This window comes from Mya arenaria, chromosome 7 (assembly GCF_026914265.1).
Source record: "Mya arenaria isolate MELC-2E11 chromosome 7, ASM2691426v1".
Taxonomy (NCBI): Eukaryota; Metazoa; Mollusca; class Bivalvia; order Myida; family Myidae; genus Mya; species Mya arenaria.
In genome coordinates, this window is record NC_069128.1 from 71,036,530 (window position 1) to 71,048,860 (window position 12,331).

General features: G+C 35.2%; 1 protein-coding gene across 3 annotated transcripts in view; it reads left to right on the forward strand.

Annotated features, from left to right (window-relative positions):
- The first annotated feature begins 426 nt into the window (after positions 1 to 426).
- Positions 427 to 12,331, forward strand: part of LOC128240547 (DNA-binding protein Ikaros-like) — a 28,664-nt gene continuing 16,759 nt past the window's right edge. The window contains exons 1-5 of one of the 3 annotated variants that reach the window (XM_052957216.1): positions 427 to 525; positions 7,467 to 7,682; positions 8,560 to 8,683; positions 9,368 to 9,793; positions 11,950 to 12,213. In XM_052957216.1, coding sequence (XP_052813176.1) covers positions 7,527 to 7,682; positions 8,560 to 8,683; positions 9,368 to 9,793; positions 11,950 to 12,213 — 970 coding nt within the window. In that variant the 5' untranslated portion in view covers positions 427 to 525; positions 7,467 to 7,526. The remainder of the gene's footprint in view (positions 526 to 7,466; positions 7,683 to 8,559; positions 8,684 to 9,367; positions 9,794 to 11,949; positions 12,214 to 12,331) is intronic. The other 2 variants (XM_052957218.1, XM_052957217.1) reach the window with 2 other exon arrangements.

Genomic DNA, 12,331 nt, shown 5'->3' on the forward strand with positions numbered 1-12,331 from the left:
ATATTAAGAAAAGGCTTTTGTGAATACTTGTTCCAATATTTGTACCTATTTAAAACTATATGTTTTAATTTCCAGGTCACAAGCTCATTGTTATGTTGTGATATGTTATGGATGTTCATGTCGGAAAAAGCTCAATGAGCCAAAAAATTGTTATCATATTTCCGACTTCTTCTATCATGTATCTACAATGTTTAAGTGTCGAGTCTATAATTGACTATCAGCCTATCCCTGTACTATAGAATAACTGCCCCTAATCCTCAAGTATTCGGACCTTGGACAAACAACGATATCAGTTCTACTCGCAATCAGAACGATAAAGCCCTACCACCGATTTTTTATTAGGACGAATTGACTGATAAATTTACTGTAGTGTAACCTTTTTACAGTTATTACATACGATTGATTTATTGCACCGGCTATAATTAACCGGAAATGAGGCGCCGTCTAGCGTAATTTTCTCGGAAATACGCGAAACTCACAAAGGACTAAATGGGGCAAATTTATCACATATTTCTCAGAGCTATGGTAAATTCTTATAGATAAATAACTTTTGCACCATATGTATGGGTTGTCAAAACCGAGCCAAATTCCTTTCCCCTCATGAAACACTGCAAATCTACCGGTGTTTTTGTTTGCAAGAACTGTTTAGTTGTCAACGTCAAAATAAAAAAAATGATGCACGGAAATGTTTCCACCTATGATTGAGTTGTTATAACTTATTTCATGAACTTTTATTTTGTTAGTACTAGTATGATGTTAATAATATTAGTTTATCGAAGAAAGTATACATAAATGTGCACCGAGACTTGCTTGTTCAGATAATTGTACCTAGACGATTTTTTTTAAAGGTTTTTGATATGGCAAAACATTCACGTAAGAATTAATTTTTACCAATAGTGGGTAGTTACTCCGATCCTGATTCAGGGTAAAAGCATATTGCAGCTATAAACTAACATAAAAACAAGAAATATTATCAGATAATGTTATTTTATATTAGTTCCGTTCACAAAAAATTAATATCCAACAAATAATTATGAGTTTGTTGTGTTTTTTTGTCACTTCATACTGTCAACGCATAACCATATAAACATGAAGGGCACCTGCAAGGCTGCGGTTCACAGTTTTTCAACAATTTGAACACCTTGGCCATGGCGAAGTTGTTACGATTGTATTAACTTGGCCTATCTCGGATCTTGCCGGAGATGGCCGAGTTGTTATGATTGGCTGAGTTGTTACGTTTGGCTGAGTTGTTACGATTGGCTGATGAGTTGTTACAATTGGCTGATGAGTTGTTACGATTGGCTGATGAGTTGTTACAATTGGCTGATGAGTTGTTACGATTGGCTGAGTTGTTACAATTTGCATAAATGTTGTCTATGTCTGTAAAGTTTAGTTTTATTGGAAAGGTAAATCCTGTGTTTAAGGGTATTTAATGCTTGTTTTGTGCAAAATATCTTTGCACTTACATGGTAAAATATGAATGTAAACCTATATTATCTATTTCAAACATAAATACTTGTCTTAATACAATTTCAATATTTTTCAAAACCCCCCTGTTTATGCACAATTACTTTTAGATGTTAGAGATTAAAAGAATCCCGTATGTTATTTATTTAGACTACGAGACTTACCACCCATGTGGTACATGATAGAATAAGCTTGTCCTCTGCTTTGGATATTAGTACTTACGTTCTGAAGTTAATTTTTCGCTCCACTTCAAACAATCAGGAGGGCTATTATGTTCACCCTAGTATCTGATTCTTTTTGAAATTATTTTTCTGCCTGTTCCTTTTCAATTGGGAATATGAGTGGATTCATGTAATAAAGTGGAATCCAAAAATTGAGAAAATAAGAACATGTTCATCACCATATATAAATATATGAGCCGCATCGCGCGATTTTGGGCCTTCGGACATAATTTTTACAAATGAAATAATCATTAATAAAAAAGGCCAAAAATAATGAGTTTTTCTATGTAAATCAATTTCTTCTCGACTTCTTTCTTTTTAAGGTTTGTCATTGGTGCATCATTTTCTCAACAATTTATGACCATTGGTTTTCTCATGTTTCCATAGCAACCATGGATTTCATCCCGACATATTTTGACTGGATTGATAGTCTGTGTTTAAAACGGCCAAATGTATTAAAAATACAAAAATGATTCATTATTTTTATCTTTATTTATGTTCCTTAAAGATTCTGTGATAAGGAAATAATTCAAATTATCAGCTAGTTTTAATATTGATACGATAATTTTGCACGTCATTTGAATAATGCACTTTCTTTACGACGTCATTTGAATGACTTCAAATTTAGTATTCAAAATGCGCAATACATGGTCTCACTTGTAAACACAAACTTGCGCAATTTTAGTGATATCATCGTGAAATTTTCAGAATATCTTCCTGAAATATCATGTCATTCAAATACCTTAACACATTGTAATAGCAAAAATATGTCCGAAGGCCCAAAATCGCGCGACACGGCTCATATAAGGTTTAATTTAATATTTATATATTATATTTGTAAAAAAAGACCATTGCAAGACAGCCAGGCTGTCCTTCTTTTCCTACTTTTTTGTTAGGCTCCTACTTTTCCCTACTTTTTATTGAAAAAGCCCTACTATCCGTACTTTTTTGTAAAAATTGTTAAAAAAATAATAACAAAAACTTTTAATTAAATGCATGAATTGAAATAATCTAAGTCTTGATTTTAATAAGGAGCCATTTCTAGTATTTTAGAAGGATTAGTTTGATTCATAAGGTCTCCAGTGCTGCAAGAGAGGTTCTATGATGAGAATGAGTGGTGCATGTTGAAGTTAGAGACACCCATTTCAGGTTCATCTCCTCATCCTGGGAATAAATCCATCTTGAAGCACTGGTTTCTAAGCAAAGATAACTACATGCATATTACAATTGATGAATCGGATTAGTCGTCATTTATTTGCATCCAAAAAAATAAGTTAAAAAGAGCCCTACTATCCCTACTTTTCGCTCATAATATCCCTATTTTACCCTACTTTTTCCAAAAGAAACAACATGGGTACCCGGACATCATTTAAAGAAAGGTTGTCTCTGTTGTGTACTTGTATTTGAAGATGAGTTTTGCACTCAAAATCTGATTTGCATAATATAGAACCTGAGACCAATAACAAAGGGACTGGTAACGAGTCGTTATGGCTGAAAATGTTGTCCTGCACATGTACATTTTTTGCTCCATTGATGAATTGTAAAAACATTTGAAACGTATCGTGGTCATGATTCCATCCTAATGCCTCAGCATAGAATGTTTTAATTCATTAACATTCATCAAGAGTTAGTGTTTATTTTTTAAAGTAGCTATCAAGTTTTTATTTGGTAATTAAACCATTTTTAGGAGGTCTAAGGCCAAGTCTTTGGATGGGTGATATTCAGACAGACTGACGGCTTTTGACAACCTTTCTGAGTTGGAACAGCTAGTTTGTAATTTTTTTTGTTCTTAAAGCTGCACTCTCACAGATTTACCATTTTTACAACTTCTTTATTTTTTGTCTTGGAAAGAGCAAATTTTTGCGTATATATCTGAAACCAATAATATAAGGTTGCTGACAAAACATCAGATCCAGGGTTCCCGCTGGCGATCGCCATTGTCGCTATTTGCGACAAAATCGCAAAAGTGGCGACAACTTTTCAAATTTGGCGAATTTATGGCGACAACGATTTTTTTCTAAAATATTTTCTTTAAATGACTTAAGTGGTGCCCATGCGGCCTGCATGATAATCGATTCTGTCACTGTCATAAATCAAGTGCATCTGCTGCTGCGACAATAAAAATTAATCCGATAATTAGGGCAAGCAGTTACGGCCCAGTCAACACCTCGCTAATTATTGCAGAATTTTATTGCTTTCACGGGTAAACAATGACATCCTTTAACTGTTATGTCCCTTATTAGCAAACACTTAATATTTAGCTGAACAGCTTTGTTGTTGCATAATTATTGTGTTAGTTTTAAAAATGCAAATCATAGAATTTTTTGTCGGAAAGTCACGTGATATGCAAATTTCGTAATGACGTTTACGCGCTAAAAGTAGATTTGCTTTCGGTTTTGTCGCAATTTGTAATTGCTATAAATGCAGCATTCTAAGGGTTCAAATAGATTTACAGAAATCATTGGGTAAGCTTACAAATAAATAGAATTAACCCCATTTGATAAGGCTTGTAATAAGTTAAATGGAGTAAAGAGTAGGTAGACAAATTTCTATAAGGAAAGTTATGGCCCTAGTTTGACATTATATATTTATTTCTTTGAGTTTCCATTTATTTTAAATTTATCTCATAATTTCACAATTGTATTCTTTAATGCTATGACACTATTGTATGCAGGCATTAGACTGAAAACAACATATTGATGTTTATGTCACATTTTTTGCAATATTTTCATATTTTTTTATTTATATACTAGTCCATATATACAATGTATTTTGTCAATAGAATAACAATTTGCTAATATCTTGTGCTTCATGTACAACACAATGTTCTGTTTTTGCACGACAATGTGCTTTAATTAAATGCAATTTAAGGCTCTTAAAATGATTAAATCCCATGAGCTTCAGGGGGCTCCACCCCCTTTGCCCACACAAGGGCGCTGCCCTGGACCCGTAAGGGGGCCTTTTGCCCCCTTAACCCCCCGCGAAAAAGTGGCGACAACTTTTTAGAACCCAGGGGAAACCCTAAGATCGTATATTTTCATATATTTCAGTTCGAAAATTAATGTTATATTGCATAAACCGTTACTAACAGTTTAAGAAAAATGCATAAAACTTCAATTTTTGAACTTAAATATAAAAAACTGTGATCTTATATTTTGTCAGCAGTCTTAAATAACTGGTTTCCATAGATTTTCGCAAAAATTGGATCGTCCCAAGGCAAAAAATAAAAAAGTTATCAAAACGTTGAATCTGTGAGAGTGCAGCTTTAAATGTTACAGCATCATAACAGTACGGTTATTACACTAAAAAGCTTCCAAACAATTCAAAAGTTGCTCTTAATGGATAAAATACCTTGATACTAAATATGTATCATGCTATATATATACAATTAACTTTTTTAATTGTCTTTGCTGTTTAGCAGAAATAAAATGTTAATACTTTGTGAATCTTATGTTTAATTATACCCTTTGTGTAGTGGTATGCGCAAACATCTGTTTTATAATCATTCCAAGAAACGAAGAATAAAAGTAAGCCAAGCTGGCGAGACGTATATATTAAATCGGCTACAATATATTTAAAACTATTATTTGGTTCAACACTTGTAAACATTTATACTAATTGATGAGTTTATATTAAATTTGGTTTTCATTCGAGCTGGGAGTAGGGCTATTAACTATAAATGTTCCCAGTTTTGAATAATTATGTTTGATTGAAATTGATTCGTATAAGGTGGGAATACTAATCATTTGTTACTTTTCTGGCAATATAATCATACGGTAATCAAGTGTTAATTATATGTAATGAAAACAAACCCTTCAAACTGAACATTCAATCAAACACAAGCGAAATTCTTTATCTTACAAATCATTCATGTTTCATGAGGGATCTTGCAAACCATGGAGACAGTTGTAATAATAATAAACATGATAATAATAATAATAATAATAATAATAATAATAATAATAATAGTATTAAAATAACTTTATTTCATGAAGATAACACATTAAGTTAAATAAGTTTCTTCTTTACAAACGTATTAGAATTCATTTCCCATTAAGCAATAACAAAGTGAAACCTGACAACATTCAAACACAACATATACCATGTTCAGAATTATGAAAGACAAAAATAAATCACATTTAAACCAAACAATTTAAACAGACAATCATTGACTAAAGTCATTGTTTTGTCACAAGGTGTTTTTCGAATTGTTTTAAATGCAAATAAAGATGATGATTCTCGAATAAAAAGTGGTATAGAACTCCATACAGTTGAAGTTTTTTCAATCAACACCGTCCATATTTTCCATTAGAAGTTGATGTTATTCGTGATCCAATTTTTTATAACTCACTTTATTTAAAATACAGGTATTAGTTACTATATATTCAATGTTTAATCACACAAACAGTTGTGTCTTAACTTTCAATTAAGTTTAGTAAACATATAAAGAAAAAATGTTAACGTTTATAGTCGTTTTTAATAGTGCAATCTATAGATATCTTCTTTTTTCCCCCATATACTTTGACCTTGCAAAAGACATAAATAAAAAAAGTAATTCTCAAAGTCAAATTTTGATTATTCAAAACAAAATTCTCTTATCTTAATATGGGTGCAAAAAAAACCCCAAAAAAACCCCAGTTAATCATTTTGCTCTCTTTTTGTACTCTACCGGCATTGTAATCATTCCATTTTCATCTCGTTGCTTCTCTTCCAATCTATATTTTTTTACGATATTATTTATATGGAAGATAATGTTCCTAGCTTTAAATTGGTGCCTTGATTGCAATGATAACATTTTTGATAATAAAGTAATGATGCCTTTCGTAAGACCACTACTGTTTTTGGTCCTGCACTGGTGGTCTTATATTGCTGATTTGTTAAATATGCATTCTTACTCCCAAAAAAAGATTTACCACAATTAATACAATTGTTTTAATATACCAAAAAGGATGAATAAATATGGGAAAAAATGGTTCTTATGAAGGATACCGCGTTTAATTTGAAAGAAATGTGCAGAAAACATGGCATTTCTACCTTGTGAGACAATAGTAGATCAAAGTAAATCTTTTAGCATTCACCAATCATTTAATATTTTTGCATTTTCTGCCATTAAATACATGGTTACAATTCTTGCATAGGTAGTTAATATTTTCAATAAATGCATTATTTATTAAGTAGTTAAAGGTTTATCACTTGACATTTATGTTTGTTATACATGTGTATGTATTGATTTTGAATAAGAATGTCACTTTAAGGGCTAACGATTATCCTACACATCTGATATTCATTAAATATACCAAAACATGCCATTAAAGTATTCCACTGATAACAGCTTCAATGTTTAGGACACATATTGTAGTCTGGTTTATAGTACAATTGATGGCGACGCACTCAGCATTACGTGTCTGCTTTAGATTTAGGTATTGTATGGATGGAATTACAAATCAGTATTGCTGAGTGCGTATAGATTTTTATTTTTTTACACATTTTAAATTTATGGTAATAGAAATAATTTTATTGTTGACTTTGGGGGTTCACTAGCTACGATAAAATCAACAACCTCGAAAGCCTAATACTGTATATATACGACACAGGCATTTTATTTATAAGAATTCGGGGGGGGGTGCGTCCTATACCCAATGATGTACGGTTATTCGCTGCGTTGATCCTGTCAAGACATTGGGTGTCTTGGAATGTTGGGCCACTTGGTAATCATTAGTGTCAAGTCTGATTTTTCCTGTAATAATGGTTTCTTAACAAAGATGTTCTCTTTTACAGGCCCCATAAGTGTAAGTCCTCCGCGTTTGTGAGTTGCACGCTTTTAGCCCCTGCAAGAAGATGAACGATGCTGACCTGGTCTCGAGTGCATACGCTGGCTACGCAGGGAACTTGGCAGGGATTTCAGCAGGGGAAAGTCAGGGTCTTATAGAACAACTACAGTCACTGCTGAAGTCTAATGGTGTCCATGGTGGTCGCAAAATGTCCACTGACCAGGTACTGGCTAGCTATTTTTTGCAGTTAAAGCTCTGGGTACTGTTTCAATAAAAATACCATTCTGTGTCTGTACATGCATCAATTTGTCTAGGCTGTTTCTTGACCATGCATTACAGGATTTTCAAAAAAAATGCCATGATGGTTAAAGGCCTAGTTTAAGTCTTCTATGAGTGACCCCCCCCCCCCCCCCAAACAGTGTATAGTATACAACCTCTGTTTATAGATCTTAATCTTCTTGCCTTGATCTCTCTTATCAGATCTTTGATCTGAAACTCCTGCTGTGCAGTTTTGGAAGTTTTATTATAAAATTGGATCCTTAATGGCCCTGAGCCATTAAATGAATATACAGGAAATTGGCCTCTACTGATGGGATTATCAAGCCAAACATTCCTTAAACTAGGCCTTTAACCATAATGAGGCAGGTATGTACCTAAAATGTCCAGGTTTGAGGTCAAGGATTGAATTAATCCTTGTCCGGGCTGTTTCTTGACAAGATTTTCAAAAGACTTGCCATGAAGGTTCAAGACGAAGAGGCGGTGAATTGCGCACAAGACCTTGGTCTGAGGTAATATGTCAAAATGATAGGACTGGTCTGGACTGAGCCTTATCTGAGCTGTTTCTTTACTATTAGGATTTTCAAAAAACTTTCCATGGAGGTTCACCATGCTCAGGTACACACCATTGTTTAACATGATGGTATTCTGTGTTACAATTGCATGGAACTGCATTATGTCTGTTCTGAATGGCTCTTTCAACGAGCTCTCAACATGTCGCCATAAGGCTTTTAGTTTTTAGTTCTGACCCAAGTAACTGTTGACCTGGGTAAAAATGTAACGGGAGCCTCCTAGTTATTTTTGTTTGGCCTAATTGATCTTAGATTTCATTTCAGTCTATGGATACCAGTAATGACAGAGACGATGGGGTTCGCCCGAGTTGTCGGTTTTGTGGGAAAACATTCGCCCAGGCCAGCTATATAAAGGCGCATGAACGGTTACACACAGGTACTGGACCATATTTAGAATTGATTTAACTCCAGTTGGACTTTAACTCAACCTTCAAAATTTATCTAAGGGTAGTTTCAATGTGACTGGAAATTGAAGTCACTTATAAATAACTTTTGTCCTATTTATCCTTTAAATACTGCTTCTCTTCATGATTGGACACATTATAGGGTCAAGCAATGATGCAGCAAATGGGTGCGGGCAGACCTTTATAAACAGCTATAATGGTTTTAATAGGCTGTACATAGTGTTGAATTGCATTATATTTTGAAAAAAAGATTTATTTTATTGATGCTAGGAAAAAGAGTGCCATTCCTCTTCAAGATCTAATTCTTAGCTGTTGTGATGTACATTTCATTGCAGTTTGGCAAAAGTACGAGTCAAGTCAAGTCAAGTCAATATTTATTTATTGTCGGGTACTATCATCAACAGTTTAACATAAGCTATGAATAGCTTTTGACCGAGAAAAAATATTCTTTAAACTGCACACAGACATCACAATATTACGGAAGAAGTGTCAGTCGTATTCGAAATTTTGTCAGTCCAAAAAAATAATTCCAGTCTGACAAAAATATTCTTAAACTAATTCATTTCAGACCTAAGCTGAAGTCTGCAAAAGACAAAATAAAATGTCACTTGACTTGAGGTAGAATGACTGAACAACACATTTAATCTTTACTTCAGGAGAGAAGCCCTACGTTTGTTCAGTTTGCAATAAAGCATTCAGCGATGCAAGCAACTGGAAGAAACATGAGCGAATGCACTCCCGACAGATACAAGGCACATTTGAAGACGGCATTGTCTCCGTAGTTACAAGTTGCCCGCCCACTCCGGAGCCACTCACTCCGGCAACTCCACACTCTCCAACCGTTGTCTCAGCACCAGGCAACCAGACTTCGTCATCTTCAGTTACCATGGCAACCATGTCATTTTCACCGTCCCCTATTTCCGGTTTGATGTCCCCGATAAACATTGGAATGAACTCACATCTCTCCACATCCTTTGCGAGTGGTTTGTCTCAGCTGGCTGCAGTTTCTTCGGGTTCACCAGTTTTGCCGAGCTTTTCTGCTGAGTCTTCCCAGGCTAACAACCTCTTGTCCCAGGCACCAGGTAGAACAAGTTTCTTGCTGTTTTTCTACCAGGGTTTCCGTTTAAGGAAGTTCGGCAGAATATTACTCTCTAGAAATGGGTTAAAACTTCTAAAATTGATTCCTTGGAAGTGCAAAAAACTTAATTTCGAAGAAAACTTGAAACTTGGAAGTTCAAAATATCAAAACCTGGTGCCAATATTACTTTTTATGCCCCCCTTCGAAGAAGAGGGGTATATTGCTTTGCACAGGCATGTCGGTATGTCAGTCGGTCGGTCGGCCCGTCGGTAGACCAAAGCTTGTCCGAGTGATAACTCAACAATTCCTGGACGTATGGTCATCAAACTTGACATGAAGGTTGGGCCTGACCAGTAGATGACCCCTATTGAATTAAGGGCTCATCAGGTCAAAGGTCAAGGTCACAGTGACCTTTAATGGTAAAATAATTTTGAAGCTTGTCCGAGTGATTACTCAACAATGCCTAGACCTATGGTCATCAAACTTGATATGGAAGTTGGGCCTGACCATTAGATGACACCTATTGTTTTTGGGGGTCATCGGGCCAAAGGTCATGGTCACAGTGACCTTGAATGGCAAAAGGATTTCCGAGTGATAACTCGACAATGCCTGCACCCTTGGCCCTCATTCTTGACTTGGAGGTTGGGCCTGACCAGTAGCTGACCCCTATTGTTTTTGGGGCTCATCGGGTCAAAGATCAAGGTCATAGTGACATTGAATGGTAAAAGGTTGTCCGAGTGATAACTCAACGATGCCTGCACCCATGGCCCTCATAATTGACTTGGAGGTTGGGCCTGACCAGTAGATGAACCCTATTGTTTTTGGGGGTCATCGGGCCAAAGGTCATGGTCACAGTGACCTTGTACGAAAAATGCTTGTCTGTGTGATAACTTGTCAATGCCTGCACCCATGGCCCTCAAACTTAACATTTAGATTTTTGGTGACCAGATGATGACTACTATGGATTTTGAGGTCAAAGGTCATGGTCATAACATACTCTATCCTCAAACTTTGAATGGTCATAATCTTAAAACTGCCTCAACGGCATGCAATGTTAGCGACAAATCAGTTGTCATTTCGGTCCATGCATATTTCATTCAATTGTCCATATAATCCTGACAACATGGCGCTCAGGGGGGCATAATGTTTGACAAACATCTCTTGTTATAGTCACAATTTGGCAAGTTATAGTTACAAATTATTTGATTTTTAACATACTAGTTGAAAAATAGTGTAAAAAAAAAGTATTGTATTTGGGAGTTTTAAACTTCCAAATTTCAGTGAAAAACTTGATTGAAAAAAATGATGGACATGAAGTTCATGCTTCTAGTTTCAAATTCTTAATGGATGCCCTGGTCTACAAGAACTGTATTTGAAAGAAGATGCAAAACGGCAAAAGAAATGTGATACACAAAGTCTTGAATATAAAAAATAAATTAAAACAGGTTAAAAATTGGCCCCACCATGAGGGTCACCTGTGTTACATAGAGATATGAAGGGAAATAACTAGATATTGGTTGTGTAACATTGTATAGTGGTAAAATAAGGCCAAAATCTCTGCTGTCAGAGCAATTTAGGGCCATCATAACCCTCTTGTTTTATTTTCAAATGCTAAAGTGTTTTGTATAGCAAATGTAATTTCCACGACCTTAAGTCCAAGAATTAACATTCAGCAAAAGGCCCCTATTTATAAACGAGATAATGGCCTCTGTAAGGCAGTTAATACTTAAATTGACACTTGTTATTAAAATCAATACATACACATGTATAACAGACATAAATTTTAAGTGATAAACCGTAAACTTACTAAATAATTCATTCATGGAAAATATGATTACTAATAACAAGATTGTAAGCTTGTATTAAATAGCTGAACACACACAAATATTAAATGAATGGTGTGTCCTTAACGATTAACAGTGATTAACTATTGTCTCATGAAGTAGAAATACAGTGTTTTCTGCACTTTTCTTTTTTTTTTAAATTAAACACAGTATCCTACATAAGAACCATTGTTTCAATATTTATTCATCTTTTCTGGTAAATTAAAATAATTGTATTAATTGTGGTACATCTTATTTGGGACTGAGTGCATATTGAAATGTTTATTGACAGTACTGTTAAGTTAAAGAAAGCCAGTAATGGCTTTGGTGCTATAAGTATTCTACCATTTCTTTCCAGGCTTAAACTCCTCCTCGCTCTCCCAGCACTCGGAGGACAGTAACGACCTTTCCCCGCCCGCCGCGAAACGTAACAAAGACGACTCGCTGAGCTGCAACCTGTGCTCCAAGACGTTTTCCACGCCTGCTTCACTCTCCATGCACAAGAAGATTCACTCCGGGGAGAAGCCACATATGTGTGGCACCTGCGGCAAGTCGTTTACGCAGATCGGCACTTTGCGGGCGCACGAGAGAGTACATACCGGTAGGTTGGTCACAATGGTTGGTAACGGTTGTCGTTGGGCCTGTAAACAAAACATGGCTCATCGATCAAAAGATGCTGTGAAAAACATAGATGCTCTACACAGCGTCATGGCTGATAC